Genomic DNA, 20565 nt, shown 5'->3' with positions numbered 1-20565 from the left:
GAGATGAGTCAGAATATCTAAGAGAAAGAAAGTAGGTTGGGCTTAAGCTGTGCCTATTATTTTATATTCAGATGAGCTGGACTTTATTAAGTCATAAGTTGAAATATTTAATAAGCTGATTGATTCAAAAAGTTGACCCATAAACTGATTCCAATAACTAATTTTCGGCAAGCTGATTTCCCGAGCAAATTTTCAACAAGCTGAATCATAAGCTGATCTGAATTTGATAAACTGAAGCTGATAAAAGGACCAACTTCAGTCAAGTTGAATTCATAAGCTGATTTCAAATAAGTTAAAAGATTTAAGTTGAGTTATTAAGATTCATACATGAAATAAGTATGCATCATGCATTTTGCAAACAAAAGCCCTTGTGATTTAAATTGATTTTCAAATACAAGTCATGTCATAAATCGAAAAATAAGTAAATATGGTGCTATTATTAACAATTAATCCTTATAGGAAAGCAATGGGTTCATATATAAAGTTCCAAAGGAGTAAATAATGTCCAACAGTTATATGAGCGCAAATCACATAACAGTATTACAAATATTTTATTTAAAACAAATTAATCCGTGTTAGTTAAATACAGATACTAATAAAACTCGCCCGAGGCAGCTGACAGAGTTTCCCTACCAAAAAACTGTTAAAACTTGAAAGTTAAATAGCTTGCAAACCAATCATTATACAAGGTTATTTTAGAAAATAATATTACATTGCACAAGTATACACCTAACAAACATACTTCCTAATGTGACCTTGTTGTATCCGTTTTAAATATGTAAAGCCACACAAACTGGTTGTACCACACAATCTTCATAAAGTTAACCTGCAGCATTCAAATAAACTTAGGGAGCGTTAATTAGAAAAGAAAGGATAAGAAAATATGGAAAAATTTCATCACATTTTAGTGGTCTCCACCTTTTTTATCTCATGTTCTCTAGGGTGAAAAACATGGGAAAATATTTTTACATCAATACCCCATGATACTATTATCATGAATTGGAGTGAAAATAAGGGAAAAAAAGAGTTGCTCAGATTTTTTTTTTTTTTCAATCTGCCCTGGAAAAATTATTCACCATACGGAACATGTGAAATCATATGCTTTCCACCAATTTTCATCAAAGAGAACCGGCCCTCAAAACTTATTTCATATCTTACATGACTAGTGTATAAAATTAGAGCGGAACCAGCTAATAACATCATTTTGTATTACCTTTTAGATGACTTCCTCAATCAGAGTAGGTGCTTAATGCCGCGACAACTAATCCTGTTGTTTCAAGAGTTGAGGCTACATCGGGGTACCCTTTCCAGGACGTGCTGATCTTGAGGAAAGGATACATCCAGCTTTTCACAGAAGATATAAACGAGTTAGGGTCACGTTCTAGAATTGCATCCCAATCCACCTGAACGCCCTCTGGAATGCTTCCAGTGAATTCCATGTTGGCGGCCAGAAGAAGCCCAAGCAACACAACCAATCCAATTACAGCAGTACCTCTTGATAATGGCATAAAATTATACCTGACAATAGCAGTTGAGCCCGAATCATACAAATGAAATGTCAATAAGTGTAACATGCATACATTATGCATTCCAAACATAATTCTCACCAGTAATAAGTCATCCTTAAAATTGCCTCCCTCACATTCTCAAGTACATCAAAATCAGTTGACCCATAATTTTCACCACAATAAGCATCACAAAGTGCCTGCAAATCCAGTTGCTTTTGTTAACAATGGACAAGAATTTTCAACCCATGCCAATCTAGTCTGATCGATTTCACAGATAAAAGAAACAGGATGAAATTGCCTTCCGGGGAGAAGCTGTATACTTTGAAACAATAATTAATTGTATCTTCAAAGAGAAACAAAGCCAGTAGACATTACAAGCATAAAAGTACTAGAAGGTGGTAAAGATACGATGGTCTAGAAAATACAAGGGATCCACAAGAAAAATTAAGAATTCATTCTAATAATCCCAAATGAGTTAGATTTGATTTATATGTGGAATCCAATATGACCATTACTGGCATATCCAATCCATTTCCATCCACAACCCATGATTCTGATTCTCTGAAGCTCATGATATCATAGATGGCATCACAATAAGGCCTAGAGTCTAAAGACTGCTATCAGGAAAATAAATTAGGATGCCAAGAGATACCTCCCATGCCGAAGTCATTTCCATTTCAAAGTCATCCCACCTTGAAGGTGTACAAGGCGTTTTGACTGCAAAATCATACCCAATTGGGTCCCTAAAAGGAGCAAACAAACATCAACATTTTTAGCATACAGATGAAGACCAGTTCAAACTTTAAAGCAGTTGTCACACAAATTGATAAGTTATCAATCTGAAGTGGACCAGAAGGAGATGTAGCATACGTTTGTATTAAAGAGATCCTAGTTCCTTCAAGCTGCTTTCTGAAACAAGAAACATTACAGATGGAGTTTATGTTATAAAAAAGTTCAACAATTATAAGACCAAAGGGAAGAAGAAATGTTCACAACAAGAAATATTCAACAAAAAGTACCCCTCAACTGCCATACTATGGCACCAAGTAGCCAACCAGAAATCCTGGCCCACAGCTTTGTAAAGGTCCGAGCATGATTCTGCATTCATTATCTGCAATATCAATGAACACCAACTCAGAACATAATACATAGAAAACCAACAAAGCAGAATAAAAAATTACACATGAGCTCAAGAAAGAACCAAACTGAGCACTGACTGTGAGTCAATGCCAACATAAGTTAGCACAAATCTGTCCAGTAGCATTGGTACCGTTCTTGTCCTTCAGGTTTACTCCAGAGGAGAACCCGGGAAAACAAGGTGATTGTAGCAAGATGCAAAATCATTGAGTATAGATAGGTATTGGAATCCCTACAGGGTGTATCATGCAGCATGGTTAACTAATCAGGCCTCACTCCAGTGAAGTTTCATTTAAAAAAAAAAAAAAAAAGAAAAAGAAAAAAACACACACAACCTAATACCACTCTAAAACAAGAGGTTAATTCTCTTTCCATTTCCACCTTAGAAGCAGGGCTGGTAACATTATCAAGAAAATGTATAGTGATTCTCAAATTGAGCAACAAACTCCTATTATATTGTAATGAACTGACAATAGTTCTTCTGATGGGAAGTCTAGTAAGGCAAACCATAGTAACAAATCTTGCAAAAAAACAGCAAAATCCATGAATGGAAACAAAGAAAGGGATTATGCGGCAGATTTAACTTTGTCTTGTCCAATAATATTACTCACCTCTTGCAATTTTCCATCCTCATTGAGATAGATGAGGTTATCCTTCTTGTCACGGGCATACTTATTCTCCTTCATTAATGCTTTGGCAACACTGAATGCTCTGCAGACCAACAACAATGAATGATTTCCTCACAATTGAATCTAAGAGGAAGAATATTCTTTGTCATGATATCAAAATTTTTACAGTGACATAAGCAGTTCAAATTTATTTGGATATAACAATGTAGTATTACCTGTCAAATTTTGGGAAATAGCGTACCACCTTTGCTTGCCCAAGAACAAGAGGAGTTTGGGACCCAAATCCAGAATTAAATTCCTCGCTAGATAAACCCAAAAAAGAAGCAACATAAAAAATTAAGCTCAAATGCAAATGATATATATATATATATATATATATATATATATATATATATATCTGAGAAAGTGCACAGCTCTATTTTTCCTCAAAACAATATCTAACTATTGACAGCACCATTGATCCCCAGATAGTTAAAAAAATAGAGTTTCCCTATGTATTCAATAACCTCAAAAATAAATTAGCCCATTCCGTAAGTTGTCGATGACCGTTAAAGCAACATTTTCCTCTCATAGATCACATTATATGAACTGAAATGGAATACCTCAATTTGTTAATCCAAACAACTGGATCACATGGTTCAGATATTTGTCTCCATTTGACAGCCAATGAATAAACACCATGCCATGGCAATGAAGGACGTCCGAATGGCCTATCTTCTGCTGCATTACTGGTAGTAGATGATTCAAAGAAACTGCTAGTGCTGCAACCGGCACCACCTCTGTTCTGACTAGCAGGGATAAGTTTTTCTTTTCTCCTGACTTTCTTTCCATGTTTTAGAGAACCTTTATTTGATTGCTTCCATTCAGTTTGTAGAGAACGCCAAACTCTAACAACCTTCTGTGCGATCTCTAAAGCAGCAAGTCCCGCCATTCGGTACTGATTCAGGTTCAGATAAAGAATATCAGTTGGTGTGAAACCCCATAGCAAATAGCACGAGGGCAAGAAAAGTAAAGAACCAAGAATCATTTGAGGAGAACTTTTGAATCCAGGTTGCATCTCACATTGTTAGACTAAATTATATCGCACGAACCCCCCCCCCCCCCCCCCCCACAACCCACCGCGAAGGAGGAGAATCAACCTTTTCTGTGCTTGGATTATATAAGCATGAGAATGACATTTACAACTCAAGATAGCAATTGATAAACTGAACTTTTCCAGATGTCACTTCAGAAAAGATTTAAAGTTTTGGCCTCAAATTGTTTTTCAAACTAACTAACTCATTTCAAAATTTAATGCGTTTAATAAAACTAAATTCGGAAATCAAAAGTCCTATACTTTAATTAATTGATCAGTCCCATGTTCAACAATCAGACAATCAAAGGATTATAAGTATAAGAGAATGATGTCTTTAAAAAAAATATTTAGTCATGAAAATAAGAATAAAGCTGGAGATAATATTAGCAATTTAGCATGTTACAATGACATGATAGTGACAAGTAGCTTTATTACAATAGCTGTATATAGGTTTAATTCCACAAGACAACCAAAACGATACAATGTAAAAATAACTGAATGAAACATCTACTTCAAAACAATATCATTTCTTCAAAAAATGCAATAAAACTAACTTCTGGGTAAGACAGATCTCAGTCTTATAAAGTTCAACAGTTAAAAACCAAACTAAAATTCGAACACGGGTATCTCAGTGGGTAGATCAAGCCCTTTAAGAAGGATTTGCTACGTGAAAAAGAATGATGATATCATTTGGTGAACAGTTGAACACTTAAAGCAGAAATTTCAACAAATAAAAATGTTAAGTTTCAATTTCTTTTCTTTTTTCTTCCACTTGTTCTTCTGTGATTATTTAGTTTGGAAAGAACCTCAAGTATACTTCATAATAGAATTATAAAAACACCTTGGAGCCTAGAACAAAGATGGCAGAATAGCATCACTTCGCCATAAAGTCCGAGTCAAGAAAATGAGTTGCAGTAAAAATAAATATCACAGGGGAGAAATGGGAAAAGAAGATATGCTTACAATATAAACCAAATGAAATTACTGTAAAAGTATAATTCTTGTTGCAGTTTAGCTCAAAACATGTAAATGGAATTGATATGCTTCAGAAACAGGAAGTGTCGCATACTCCACAGAGCTAATATACAACATTCAACATCAGCTACTTCATACATAATGATCTTAATAAACAAATCACCTGACGTTTGTTGGGCAGGAATCCTGGGCAATGGTATTGAATCTTCTTGCCAATAGAATCTGCAGCCTGTAAAAGGGCTGCCTTCTGTTTTGTGAGTGTAAATTCTTGCTTTTTCAGCTTTCCCTTTCTCATAGAATCTCGCAGAGGAGGTTGCCTGTACACTTTTTCACATACATTCTTTGGATGCAGTCTTTTACACCAATATTCCTATGAAAAGATGTAGCAAAAGAGTATTAACAATAAGCTAGAATTCCATACTAATTCTTGTTAAACTATTAGCTAAATTCTGTTTCAAATTCAACATCTATTGTGTACAAAATTATCATCCAGCAATCATAAGAAATTTAGCAATAAGCCATTTCACTTACCTGCCACATTACTTCATAGCTATTCGCCAACAAAATCAATGTCTTCCAGCTATACTATATTTCAAGTTCAAATCTCAACAGTACAGAAATCTATCAATTAAGTATCCGTATCAACCATACACACAACTGCCATACACTAATTGTACTCTCCCAAATAAAGACTCTAAACAGTAACTAAAGTGGGCCACATTGGATTATAAATTAGCAGCAAATCTTACAGAAAACAGTCATGACCTTTGCCTTCCAATAGTGATATATGCATCTTAGGGCATGTCCATCCAATATATATATAGATATATGAATCAATTGTATCCTTAATTCTTCCGAGGTCTGTACAAGTTTCTAAGTAATTTGAGGCCTGGCAGAGAAACAGAAGCACTGGAGGGACATCATAAGAATTTTAATTTTAGGAAAGCCTTTAGCAATAAGTTGCAAAAGTTATCTTGCAATACAGTATGTTCAAACAGAAGAATAATAAGAATCTAGATCCTACAATTTTCTAACCTATGCCTTTATAATTCAGTAACTGAACAATCAGATGATTGGCACAACAGCCACAAACTATAGTCTAGGATGAAGTAAGAATTAAATATTACCTTAAAGAGGGGATCTATGTCACCATCAAGGTCAAACCACGAGAATTCAGTGTTAAACTTTGAAGCTGTATACAACGCAATTTCTTTCTGCAACAACAGATTACATATACGGCAATAAAAGAGATGTGTCGTCAGCTCGTCACACTAAAGCATGGTTCTGGGACTTAACAATAGAAAAACATTGATCATGGATAAAATCATGTCTATACGGAGAATGAAGAACAAAGAGATGAATAATATGACCAAGAATTCAGGCTTAGTCACATTCCAAATTGTTTACATTTGAAGTCAATCATGTGGTACTAAGATTTAGATTCACGTATCCATTATTCCACCATGCTCCTGCATTGAATTTGAATCTTTTGTCCATACATTTTCACAATGGCTCAAACGATATAGCACTCTTATACGCAAAATGAACTACTATTTGCAGATTCTAAAGCACCCTGGAACTACTAATTTCTGAAAATCCACAATTTTGCCGTAGATAAAATGAAACGACCAAAGCCAAGCGACATGCATAGTTTAGACTACTTGGTATCAACTTGCAAAACAAAAATATCAAGACCTCATCTCAGTCCCTACCTTCTCTGTGGTCAAGAACATTCTTGATCAGACACACAGATATCTGGCTAACACAATACCAATCATCTGAAATCTTCTTCATGTTCTAGAGTCCAGAAGTCAACCAGAAATATAACAAAGCAAACCAGAACCAAAGTTTCAGATTCACTCTCTAACACTTATCACGCTCATCAGTTGTAGCCTAATTCTTCAGTCTAACCTCGTGGTACCTAGAATATACTCCATGAACACCAGGTTCAAGGAGTGCTAATGGAAGAGATTGTCATAGCTCAATTCTAAACTAGGGATTGAGATCTGTAATATGTAAGATAATAGATCAAATAAACTCATGGATCACATGATTATTTTTAAGACTCCAGTTTATTTAGAAATCATAAAAACCCCATAAAAATAGCAAAGACTTGCTGGCTAAAGCCAAACAGAGAGCACATAAAGAATAAAATTTGTGATCACTATGAATGTGTTGGTAAATTAATACAATTTTATTCAATAGCAATGCTGTCTGTAATAGACAGATAAATTCATCAGATAATCACTGGAAAGAAGTAGTACTGAAAAATAAATAACCTGATAGAAGGCTAAGCACTGGAGTACAAATTTTTCCATTGAATCTAATTCAAGATCTAAGGCAGCATCATAATCTTTAACCTGCATTATAAGATCCATTCCATGAATGACACTCCAATAGAGGGAAAAATAGAGGCAATACGAAGGAAGATTAGAGGGAAAAAGTCATACCGCCTCTTTAAATTCTCCAATAGCATGATAGCAGGAAGCTCTTAGATACAAACATTCAATATTTGAGCTATCAATACTCAATCCCGTTGATAATTCCTTGATGGCATTCCTGCAATCATCAATTCAAATAGTGAATCAGATTTCATTTGAAACTCGAGTAATCAAATTTACTCTATAACACAAACATATCAAACCCAATGGTTTACAGGCCAAGTACATTTGACAAAGCATGCCCGTAGGATATAGGCTCAACAAATTTTCAGAATAAATAATCCAAATTACAAAACAATGATAAAGAAAATCAGAATAAGCAATACACACACACACACACACACACACTCACACACAGGAAAATTAACGGAAAACAATTTTCAATGCAGAAAGTAAAATAACATAAATAAGGAGGAAAGACTTATGGCTCGTGAAAAATCACACATAATATAAAGCAGTTTCAATGTTAAAAGTTAAATTTTTGGAACAATGATATTATATCTTGACATCTACACATTTAAGTCAAAAAGAAGAAAAGTTCCAGTTGAAATCTCTGGGAAATATGCTGATTACATTAGGTAGAGCACCAAGCTTAAACATATAACTATACATTCAATAGAACCACAAATCCACAACATACAATAATATCTAATTTTATATCTTATGCTCCAAACTTTACGTTTTCATATATAATACTCTCTCCGTCCCATTACTTTTGGGCATGGAGATTAAGAAGTGTGTAATTAGTAGATAAAGTGGATGGTGGAAATTATTTAAATATTAGGTATAGAGAGAGAATATTTTGCCAAAAAAGGAATGAGACATTTGTAGTGGGACATCCCATTATGGAAAGTGGGACATTTGTAATGGGACGGAGGGAGTAATAGCTTGTATATCCAGCTTAATATCAGATGTCAGATGCAACCAGATTAACTTTAGAATGTTACCTGTGCTCTCCCATTCCATGGAGAAGAAGACCATGCAGGTGGTAAGCTTTGGCAAACCTGAAGCAGCAGTTGAAAATAATAAAATTGAATACAATTCTTCAGCGATATGCAAGTATGTAGAACCAACACACACAATAAAGCCTCAATCAATGTAAACCTATTTTTAACACATGTCAATAAATCTAGACCACATATTTAAGGCTATATTGAAGATAAAATTAAAAATTCTTTTAGTTCTCATACTATAATTTAGTAACTTAGTTAACCAGTTCCATAGTCATGGAAAAAGATAATCAGTAACAGACTTTTTTACATGTGACTGAATATTATTAGGCAATCCATGTAAGCTCCGGTTACAGAGTGAGTGATTAGCATGACAAAAATCAATATAACAGGAATAAATGTGTGGATGAGAAACTTGAAGGGGGCCTTACAAACAAACAACTTTTAAACAATATGATCACATAGGGAAGAAATTTTAGGTACTTAGGTCCCCAAAACTTGGGTTTCTTCCAATTAAAGGTTACATGAAGAAACATAAGAAAGCATACTAAAGTGATAAAATTTTCTTTTCAGTAGGAATGGAGTAGCATGAAGATAGATTCAATGTGAAATTCATCGGCAGACATGAATACGTGCATATACAAGAGAAATGAAAATCCAAGTTAAAATTAAATTTGTGCAAAATATTAATTTAAAGATTGTGCTCCCAGACAGTCAGCGTGAAAAGACAATATAAACTCGTGTAGGCCAAAAAACTCCTTAATACCTTTCTAAGCTGCTTTCAGGGAAAAGTATAATGTGCACATAAAGGAGCTATATGCTCCTGGGTAAGCAAATAAAATCTGGAAACAAAGTAAACCCAAAGAACATTTTACAGAATAATTTCTAAGATCCATCACTTGTAAGTTGTAAGCCACCAGTTATTAACATAATATTAATTGACCATTTCAGAGAAAAGTTTATCTTATTCAAACCTTTCATCAATTTTCAGAATCTCATGAATGCATTGTAGCGCCTTTTCTGAATTCGCCATGTCCTGATAGAACTGTCAAAAGACCAAACATTATCCATAATTCTTGCTGATTAACATTGACAAACATGTAAATAATCCAGTATTGAGGCTTAAGTAACTTCACAGAGAATCAGATATTCTCACCAAACCAATCAAAAAAAAATTAGTTAGCTATAGGTCTATTTGTGCTATCCATGTAACATAGTAGATTCATTTACAAACCACATTAACATGTGCATTATAAACCAGAACAAAGCTTGTGTACTGCACCTTACCATTTCCTAACGTACGAAATTAAAACATGAATTAATCAAAAATCTTGACCAACTACACTAATTTGAAAAGTGATAATGAACAACCAAGGGTAATTTTAACAATAACATTAGCACCCAGAGTAAACTGATAATGAGCTCAAAATTTAATTCAATATCTCAGGAGAGTTAACAGTTCTAAACAAGTCGGTGTCTGAGTACCTTGACGTAATCTACCATTTAGGTATTGATAAATATAAATCCTGCTTCTCGATAAGCTTAACAACATGGTACCACAACAGGAAGAAAAGCACAATGATATTCTGGGAAGAGCATAAATAGAACACAATTTGAAGAAAAATCAAGCAGTCATATCCTAAACTGTGGTCAAATAAAAATTGTCGCTTACACTAACAAGTAACAACTAACTCCTGGACAAATACCCAACAACGTAGCCCATTGCAAAGTTGGAGCCAAATACATCAATTTGTGGTATCATGCTAATAAACAGAAAGAGACAGTGTACAGAAACTTCTAATTTATTAAATAACTTAGCAAGTTACATTAGGCTATGAATGCTGTGAGTCAAGACAGATACAAAGAATGCAGTTACAAAGAGAGAGATATAGCGTCCAGTAAAAGCAACAACAGGGATCATTACCAAGCAACTACTTCATAATCTTTCAGTTGCAACTTGCAAGTCTTTAGGCCTGATGTTTCTTTAAGCAATAAAATTCTTCTATGTTCTGTTCTAAGAATACGTTATTGTTCCAAGACTAAAACAAGGGAGGCCCAGGTTGCATAATGAATGACAACATCATGATCCAAGTATGACTAAGGTCCAACAACTAGCACAAAATTGATAAGAAATACATTACAGAATGGTAGTTTACTCCTGAATGCAAGAGACCTTGACAAATTCTATCTTTTTAGCACTCTTCCAGAGGGACAAGATTTCACACACACACACACAAAGAAAGAAAAAGAGATGTTTATCGAACTATATGTAAAAGGATACCTGAGTTAGATGGGCCCAAGCCTCAAGGAAATCGTGATCTATTTGGATTGCTTTAGTATGTGCCTCTTCTGCCCTTTTATATTCACCAAGTGAAGATAGAGCCAAACCCTGTCAAACCAACAATTTAACTCTGCATAATTGTTTGGATATAAGTTAATCAACTTCATATCCAAAGCCATAGTTAAATCTTGTGTTCTCACCAAATATGTCAAAGCAGATTTGTTCTGATCATCAACTACTACGCATGCTGATAAGTCTTCAACAGCAGCTTTGTAATCCTTAAATTTAAAATTTACAATGCCTGCATAAATTATACTAAAATGACCATATCTACAAATAGAGCACTCCTTGACAAATTATAAGGTTAGTGCTGCACAAGATAATATCTGGAAATTAATCTCTAAATTCTTCTTCAGAGATTGCATGAGTACTCTTATCCATAATCAGACTGTGTTTGGCAGTGATCTTTGAATTATGAAGCTTTTACCAGGTTGTCAAATTGATATTACATAATTCTTTCATAGATAGAATTATTGTTCTAATCGAATTAACTAATAAGCACCACTGGTTCTGCAGAGCTCATGCTTAAACAAATGCTTACATATGACTGTTGGCAGAAAAAAAAATATGGTTTGCTGAACTATCTATTACTATGTATCTGCTTTGGCAAAGTTTATCCATAAATCTATTTGCAAGAACAGATGATATACATGCATTGTGTGTGTGGATACTAATAAAAACAATAGTATCTTCAATTGTATTTACTTATTCTCTAGCAGATGAAACAGGAAGAAGAAAACCGTAATCAATTGTGAAACAAATGGCTATACCTAGATAATGCTAAATTCATTTCTAGCCAGAGTCAAGCATATTTTGTGACGGTGTTCCTTTTTATGAGAAACAGGGGTAAATATTTTTTGAGGAAATGAAACAGAAAGAGGGATTACTTTTCCCTAGATAAATGAGAGCATTCTAGTAAATTATGCATCTGCAATGCTATAATTTGACAGCCATTAAGATACTTAAAAAGGTTTCCCATTCTCTAATGAAAACGACCAACGCATAATCTGTACAGTAACCCTCCATAAAACTTGACCATTTTTGCTGATGAAGCCCCCAAATTGTTTTACAGAAATAGCTCTTTAATTGATTGTGGCAGAATCCATTGTAAGCCCAATACCGAAGACTGTGCCATCAGCTGAGAGAAAAGAGGCAATACAAAATGTCCTAGGTACACAGATTGGTTCCTTCAGAAGGCGAACCAGTTTTGTGAGAGAAAATTTGTACGGAAAATGTTTGTTTCACATCATAAGTGTGCAACATACCCAACACCAGCAACCATGAAATTAAAATTTTCTGTGTATTTACCATCCAAATGTATTTAAAGTAAGGGAGCTGGGGAAAAGAATCATTAGGAAAGAGGTGTGTCTTGTGCTGTTAACTAAAGATAGTTCACCAAGAAATAGTGCTATATGTCTACACTTTGCAAATTAAAAAGTTACAAACACATGCACAGTTAGCCAGGAAAGTACCCAGCAGCATATAATTGGCAACCATAAGCACGTACCTCAAAAGTATCAAGCTAAAGACTAATAAAAACAAAATTTAATATTTATAATAATGCAGTTACCCCTTTCATGCAATATGTCTGGAGAATTGGGTTCAAAATCCAACGCTTTGGTCAAGTCTGCAATTGCCTGGAAAAATATAAGAAAATCAGACAGAGGAGTACATAGCATCTACAATGCACACGGAAATCAGTATACAAACATCTGATGACAAACATTAGAAAGCAAAGACCATGTTATTGGACTTCCAACAAAGTGAAGAGTTGCTACAGATTGTGTAAGGTAGCTCTTACATTAAAGGATTCTGAGTTAAAATAATGCTGATGTGTGTCAAAAGACCACATTTGAAAAAGCACATAAGAAAGAAACTTGCACGAGGGGCAAAAAACCGGTAATAGTAAATTCCTCGATATGTGCGGTATATACCCATTAATCTGAAGTCACAACATAGCTTTATAACCACTTTCAATAAGAAAAGTACATTTTGGCCACATCCATGAAACCTTAGATCTTATAGAAACTTTAGGGGTTCAAAGTCTAGAATAATCTAATATCATAACTTTAAAATTTTAAAACTGACTCACTTTTGGAATGCAAACTACTGACAGACAAGTGTATCTTTTATTCTTTCTACTTTAGCAATACAAAAATAATATTTGTAAAATTACAAAAGAGTTCATCCTGAAGTTCAAATACAACAAGAAAAATATAAAAGATCAAGTAAATGGAACAAATTTGTCGACTTTTGTGATGTTCTTTCATTGAATAGATGTGTCGCACATGTCTATTTGTTAAAGCATTCCAATTTTCCACTTGAAATCTTAGTTGGATCCGTGCTCTTATTTACCAGATTCCATTTTGAAATAGAAAACCTTCACCAATCTCTGTGCTCGAACCGGCAACTGATTGTTGTTAGTACTCAAATAAATTTACCAGGTTGGTTTCTCAAAGAAATACAAATAAACCTAGTCAATATATGACAGGATTATATTAAAGCGCTAATATCACTTTCTAGACTAAAGTTTGTGCAATTTTTCGTTAATACACAATATTTTTTATATTGACAGAATAGTACCCAATACTTTGATTTTGTTTTCATATCTAGCCTGGGACCATTTTTCCACTACCGGCTAGTAGCATTGGCAACCGAAAATCTGTTTAGAATTAAGGGAAATGACTTTTTTATTTTACCTAAGATTAAAAGATTACCACAATACTATTTTTATTCGATTATTAATTCCACATAAATTTCTGGTTGCCTACGCAACTATCCTGTACCGAACTAGTGGGCCCTATCAAGATTTGAAAATGAAATTGATTATATTCTGTCAATATCAAAAGAGTGGTCTATTTTTGAAAAAGTGGGAAAATGATCTAGAAAGTAATAGTAATCCTTAATAAATTTAGTCTGGTGTATAAGTAGATTGATGGAAGACATTGATTAGACAGCCATCAAGTTTTTAAAACCGGTGTAGGTAGATTCTAGATGAATAACTTGTAATACAAAACGGCATACAAAATTAACAAGAAGCTCTGCCTACATTAGAGATTTATCAATTAGATATTCTGTCAATAGGTTTAAGAGGAGGTGTTTTGAAGGTAATTTTGGGATCTGAGCTTACTCGATCATGCCTTTGCTCAAGGATTTACAACTTTAAGGATAGAAAACTAGCTGGCACAAAAGAGGAACTTCAACAAATTCAGCATTTGTTTTCAAAACACACAAAAGTAGATGCTAAATCAAACTCAAACTAATCAACATAAACTTAAAGTCTTAAACAAAAGCATAACCAAGATGTGACATGAGCACCTTAGCAGATTCTCCCAAGGCTGCTCGAGCTTGTCCCCTACGTTTCCAGGCCTCACCAGCTAAAGGATTTGATTCTATCGCCTATTATAAATAGTAGCATACCCTTGTTATTTCCATCAACCATAATTCCACCTCGCATAAAGAACTCAACCCCATCACGTGTTACCTTTGTAAAATCAGCAATAGCAGCATGCAGTTCTCGTTGAAATGCATATGCTGTCCCTCTTCCAATTAAGGCCTCCGGGTAATCAGGCTCTTCTTGTAGTATCTGATACGTACAAAAGACATGATAAGTGAACAAATGAAATTATTCTCTTGCCTTCAAACAAATGGAATCGAGTAAAACTACTTTAAAGATAAACATGACAGACTAAAGAGTGACCAGATATCAACCTTGTCAAAGATGGATATAGCATGAGCATACTTTCCTTCATTAACCTGCAAAAGAAGAGAGCATCATCTTCACTGCCTAATAAACTACAGTCCAATCGTTATGAGAGCAGCAACTGTAACTCATGGAGATAAAGCTCTTGAGTTCTTAGCATAAAAAATAAAAGGGATCGACTCTGGACCTTGATATAATCAGGACATCCTAAAACTTCTATATAATATTGTAACATGAGGAATTAATTAAATGGAGGTAGGAAGAATCTGCAATGGCCTTGTGCCTTATGGAGATAACCAGCCCACTATCTTTTTTTAGTTATCGAAAAGACGAAATTAAATAAATAAAAGGAAATGGAAAAATAAAGTACACACTGTACTTGGCGGATACCCGAGGGGAAGAACAGCCCACCATCCCTACTTCTTAATCTGGGCACTCACCCTGATCAGAAGTGCTGTGCCGTCGTGATGATGAATTGATGATGGGCTCAAAAACATTAACTTTATAGATAAAAATGAAGTATTGATAGTAAAGGAAACAATACAATTGATTTAGAAAGTTGGGTGCATGAAACTGAAAACACCAAGCCAAGAAAATTTCTTGCTGGAACTGTAGATATGACCCTAAAGCTGCAACTATTTTGTGATTAAAAAAGAAACCATAAAGTTTCCAGTAGTCTTCCATTCATCGAAATCCTTCTCCATCATTATACACATGCATGTATGCTATTTATGTGTGTGTACATATATGCATTTATGCTTATGCTGTGAGAGAGTAACAAATGAGCCAAAATCAAAATTAAAAAGAAAGAGCGACAAACTATAAACCAGAACTAAATGATGATGAAGCATTAAAGAAGCAGCATCAAAGTTTCAAGGCATTAAAAGCCAAACTTATATTTGATGCACCAACAAATGAATAACGAAAGCTTATACCCTTCCAGGATACTTTGGCACCAGAGCATTATATATTATCATCATCTCAGGGAAGAAGAGTAAATTAAATTTACCTGTGCAATTCCCCTTGATAATCTGAAATCGACATTAATTGACTTGTTCTTTGATATCCTGGCAACACAAAACTTTTTGCTCCTATTGGCCTCATCCATTAGTTCATTGTGTATTTCAGATAAGTTTAATGGCTCACTGCACATCTCAGAAAAATCAATCAGTTCACTGCTGGATTCTGCCGAATCGTACAGTGCAGACTTCCCCACCGACTTCTTGTTCTTGTGTATCCCATTAGTTTCCATTGGATGATTTTCAAGTTTAGTGTTTGATAGACTGCCAAAAGAACTCTCTCCTTTGACATTATGACTTGATCCATTTTTGTGAGATTCCACTTGTTGAGTTGAGCTGCTAGGTGAAGTAATTCTTCCATTTGATTTTCCATGGTTGATAGATGCATCACTTAATTTTGTGGAAACAGCAGATTCAGATGCAGGAAAAGATGAGGGAGATGACTCCATATCTCCATTCTGACAGGAGATGGAACCATTTTGCTTAGCAATTGTCATGAGCTCTTCCAGCTCCATAAGTTGTTTTAGATCAGCAGACTGACTAACAGCACGCTCATATCCTTGTTCCCAAACCAAAAGAGCTTCCTCTTTCCTTCCCAGAGCAGAAAATGCATGACCTAGAAGTTAATAAACCAGAACAATTTCAGCAGAATTTATTACTTATAAATAACATTTGGTAATAATATAAGGTAACCCATCAAGAGAGCCTTGAACTGATGTTCCAAGAAGCATTCACAAAACTACATCCAACAATTTCAGACACATGCAATGCAAGAAACGTTTATTTGTGTCAATTCTCAGCTTCACAACAAGAATTCTACTTAGCAATGGATACTATATATGTATGATAATAGGATTCCTATGAGACGTGTGCATTAGAAGAAAGTCACAAGTATAAGTGTATAACTCCATATCCTTCATATATTTGAGAAGCTCGATGAAACGAACATATGATTGAATACAGAACACTGTTTGGAAAAAGAAAAACGACACACTGAATTGTCCAGTTTTTATAGAAATTACTAGCAAGAAAGCACATGTTCCATTGGAAAATTACAAGATCAAGTGAATTGATATCTTTATAGTAACTATCCACTTAACAATGTAAATCCATCTGAGAACACTTTCCAGACATTATTGCTGCATAGCCTGCATCAAACAACACAGACTGGAACTGATATATCTAGCAAGCATGGATATTTTTGCAGGAAAATGTCCAAGCAATCCATGTCAAAACAGAAGCCACATGTTAAATACCATAACAAGTGTTTAAAAAGTTTTGTATCTCAAGACATTAACAATATGCCAGTGCTATTGGTGGCTTCTTGTTCTCCGAATGGATATTTTATAAGTAAATCCGTGGCAGAAGGAGCAGGTTATGAAACAAAAGTGAGATATGAGAGAGAAAAAAATCAAGGCATGATACAAATTTATTACAAGAGATGAGAAGGGAACTTAGCCTTGCACTTTTGGCTCATTTGGTTTGGCTCCTTTCGATGAGCCTAAGATTTTTCCTAGTCACTTTCTCCTAATTAATTGAAATATTCTTAGACCGGATTATATAGATCTCTCAATTACTGTCAACCCACCAGTAAAGTTACTTATGCAAAAACTTGGATTGTATAATGAATGAAGAAGATAGAACTACGGAGATTGGTAATACATAATTGACATCTTCTGTGCAATAATGCTAAAGATCCAAGATCCATTTGTTTCTGAGTAACATCCGGTAATCAACTTCAGCAGAACTTTTTCAGCCTTCCTTCACATTCTTGTAAGTTATATTACAAATTGAGGCAGTACCCAAAAAGAAAAAACTACATCGCCTGTAGTAGGCTAGTAGCTCATGCTCAAGGTAATACAGGGGAAAGAGTGCATCAAGAATGCCGAAAATTCAAATCATAAAATGGGATAACCATTTAGAAAATTATCATTTTTCCCTCTCAGCCATAAGTAAACTAGTAAGGCAACACAGTGAATATATTGGTGGCAATTTGATTCTCATAATTTCGCAGAACAATTCATTTTACTGAAATTTGCAGCAGCAATATGGCGTTTGACTCGATTATTGTATTTGTATAATTTGAAGAATAGTTGACTTCAGAATTTTCAGAACCTCCAGCAGAAAATATGACATTATCCTCCAGAACCATTCCCAATCTGATTATGACACACAGTCTTCAATCAAGTAAACGGAACATCAACCTTTAAGAATATATGCTTGGAGAAGCTTAGGATCGAGCTGCAGAGCCTTATCGCAGTCCTTGACGACGTGCTTGTGCAACTCCAATTGGCTATAGCAGAAAGCTCGATTGCTGAACATTCACGACACGTATACAAAAACCAAAAATTGAAATATCAGATAAACTATCAATCAACTCGATAAGTCCAGACAATCCAAATCGAACATGAAAGAACTTAACACGAATCCAAATTACCAGAGATCCTGAATGGCGCAGGAGTGAGCAAGGAGTGAATCGAGAATCCGGATAGCCTTTGACCAATCCTTTGAGCTGCAGAGCTTGGCGAGCTCAATCCGCTCCGCCACCGCCGGCGCCATTGGAGGAGAAATTTGCCGGAGAAAATGGATCGACGGCGGTTGTGCGTGAAGTGGTTGCTTGTGTTTTGGGCGACGAGAGTGAGGAAAACGGAGGGTAGAAATGAGAAAATAGGAGAGAGGAAGGAATCGCTCGCAATCGGAGTTGGAGTTCACAAAATGGGAGGGGCATTTGTGTAAATTCGTAAAGTGCTGATGAACAAGGACCATCGCTTGTTTACCTACGCGTCGCCACGCGACAAACATACCGCGTACGACTGTGATAATCGTTAATAGTTATAGTTGCGGATAATTGTAATTTATTATAGTTTCTATTTTGAATTAAAAATAGTTCGAACTTTCAAATATACTATGAATTGAATTTTTATAAAAATTGCAAAAACAATCTAATTTTTTTTTTAAATACAGAACAATATCCTAAATTTTCATGAAGATTTGTGAAAATGGCTCTCTCTCTTAAGAAAAATACAAATAAAATGTCGTAAAGTTATAAAAATAGTTCGAACTTCAAAAAATACAAAAAAGTTTATGAAAGTTACAAAGCTCAAGCTATACTTTTGGGGGTGTTCAGTTGTCGAGATAGAATAAGCATGAGATTATTCGAGATTAAGTTGGCCCGAGATTAATTTTATCATAGGGGGTAAGTCATGACTCACAGTCTCATATTATTCCTACGTAATGTTGTCACGAGATTGAATATCGGGCCGTATCTACCCAATCGAACAAGATATTATAAAATTAATCTAATCTAATCTAATCATATCTAATCCTTCAAACCGAATGGCCCCTTTCCGGATTAAATTATAACATAGAAGGCCGAAAGGCCTCAAGTTGAGAGGTATATTATTTGGAAATTCTTTATTTTACATTAAATTAAATAATTTTGTTTTAAGTTTAACAGTTGAAAGTGATGTTCAATATTATTCTACAAAAGATGATTATATGATTTTGCTGTGAACAACATATTTGAGAAGAGCTCGAAAGCCTAAGCTCAAGCTATTTTTTGCAATTTTGATGCAAGATCGTGGTCTTTTTTAAGATTGAGCCATTTTTACAATTTATATATATTAAAAGAGAAGTGTATGTAAATAAATTTAATTAGAAGAGTATCATTGAAAATTGAGTAAAAGTATTACTCCCTCCGTCCACCAATTCATGTCCTACTTTTCTTTTTGGTCCGTCCACCAATTCATGTCCTACCAATTTTTAATAACTATTTATACATTTTTTAATTGGTGGATCCCACCGTCCCAATAAACAATACATTTTTTCTCCACTCAACTAATAAACAATATATTTTGTGAGTCCCTTTATCCACTCAACTAATAAACAATACACTTTTTCTTAAAATCTGTATTTTCTCTCATAGGTCATGAGTTAGTGGACAGAGGGAGTATAAATCAAATTATCAATAGTGTTTACTACATTTCCTACAAAACGGCAATATTATTTTCTTTTTCTTTTTCTTTTTTTAAGAATACAACTGACTGTTTTTATTTAATTGAAAATTGTGTTTTTAAGGTAGTCAAAGAACGAAACCAATTATTATATATTTAAACAAACTCAACAAATTTAATATTATTATTAAATTCATATTTTAGAAGAAGAAAAAGAAAACCCTGATGGGAAATGAAAGATATCCAACCCTTATATTTTGATGATACCAAAATTATTGAAAGGCACACTCTAATTAGAAGTTGTGTTAATACTCTTAAATTGCTTGAGTCTCTTGAACAGCTAACTGGACATCGAATGCAATGATGACTGAAGATGTTAACTCAACTGAAGGCTTGCTCGACTGAAGGCTATGCACAAGTCCAGAACACACTAAGAGATGCAGACTCAAATGAGAGCTCACAACTGAAGGAAACTGCATCAGAAGCAATTGAGGAATCCACGAGTCGTGACATTCGCCTCAACTGAAGAAAGGAAGACCACGTGGATAATCTCCAAGACATGCTGCAATTAATAAAGAAGTCAGAAGCATTGACTTTAAAGGATGGAATTTCCTCTCTTGTGTAAAAGCCTGCAGCATCCGCACCAAAGGACAAGAAGACCATTTCTCCATCCATCAAAGAGAAATGAAGACAGAGAACCTGAGCAGATTAAGACGTTATCTCACAACGGCAAGATTCGAAGAAGAGATCTCCACCAACAGATCTATTTTTTAAAGCTGTCTATAAATAGCTCAGGAGGATACCCCAAGAGAAGAGGGGGAAGGAGAAATAGAG

At 34.7% G+C, this 20565-nt stretch overlaps 1 protein-coding gene across 2 annotated transcripts; it reads right to left on the bottom strand.

The window, feature by feature from the left end:
• Window positions 1-532: 532 nt before the first annotated feature.
• LOC130988922 (suppressor of RPS4-RLD 1) lies at window positions 533-18540 on the bottom strand. 2 transcript variants are annotated; one of them, XM_057912906.1, is made up of 24 exons: window positions 18216-18540; window positions 17983-18092; window positions 15769-16394; window positions 14768-14812; window positions 14541-14642; window positions 14375-14455; window positions 12627-12693; window positions 11197-11297; window positions 10997-11104; window positions 9690-9760; window positions 8713-8769; window positions 7775-7883; window positions 7604-7684; window positions 6452-6538; window positions 5488-5694; window positions 3877-4211; window positions 3490-3576; window positions 3257-3356; window positions 2528-2619; window positions 2379-2417; window positions 2161-2251; window positions 1608-1705; window positions 1214-1518; window positions 533-826 (listed from the first exon to the last, which is right to left on the bottom strand). In XM_057912906.1, the coding sequence occupies exons 1-23, from the start codon at window positions 18335-18337 to the stop codon at window positions 1230-1232; spliced, it is 3105 nt and encodes a 1034-aa protein (XP_057768889.1). In that variant the 5' UTR covers window positions 18338-18540; the 3' UTR covers window positions 533-826; window positions 1214-1229. The 2 variants fall into 2 exon arrangements, with proteins under 2 accessions (XP_057768889.1, XP_057768890.1); XM_057912907.1 differs by lacking the exons at window positions 17983-18092; window positions 18216-18540 and adding an exon at window positions 17894-17945.
• Between the last annotated feature and the right edge of the window lie 2025 nt (window positions 18541-20565).

The sequence above is a fragment of the Salvia miltiorrhiza genome, chromosome 6 (genome assembly GCF_028751815.1).
Source record: "Salvia miltiorrhiza cultivar Shanhuang (shh) chromosome 6, IMPLAD_Smil_shh, whole genome shotgun sequence".
Taxonomy (NCBI): domain Eukaryota; kingdom Viridiplantae; phylum Streptophyta; class Magnoliopsida; order Lamiales; family Lamiaceae; genus Salvia; species Salvia miltiorrhiza.
The sequence above is the reverse complement of the archived record's forward strand: the minus strand, read 5'-3'. Positions and strand labels throughout refer to the sequence as shown.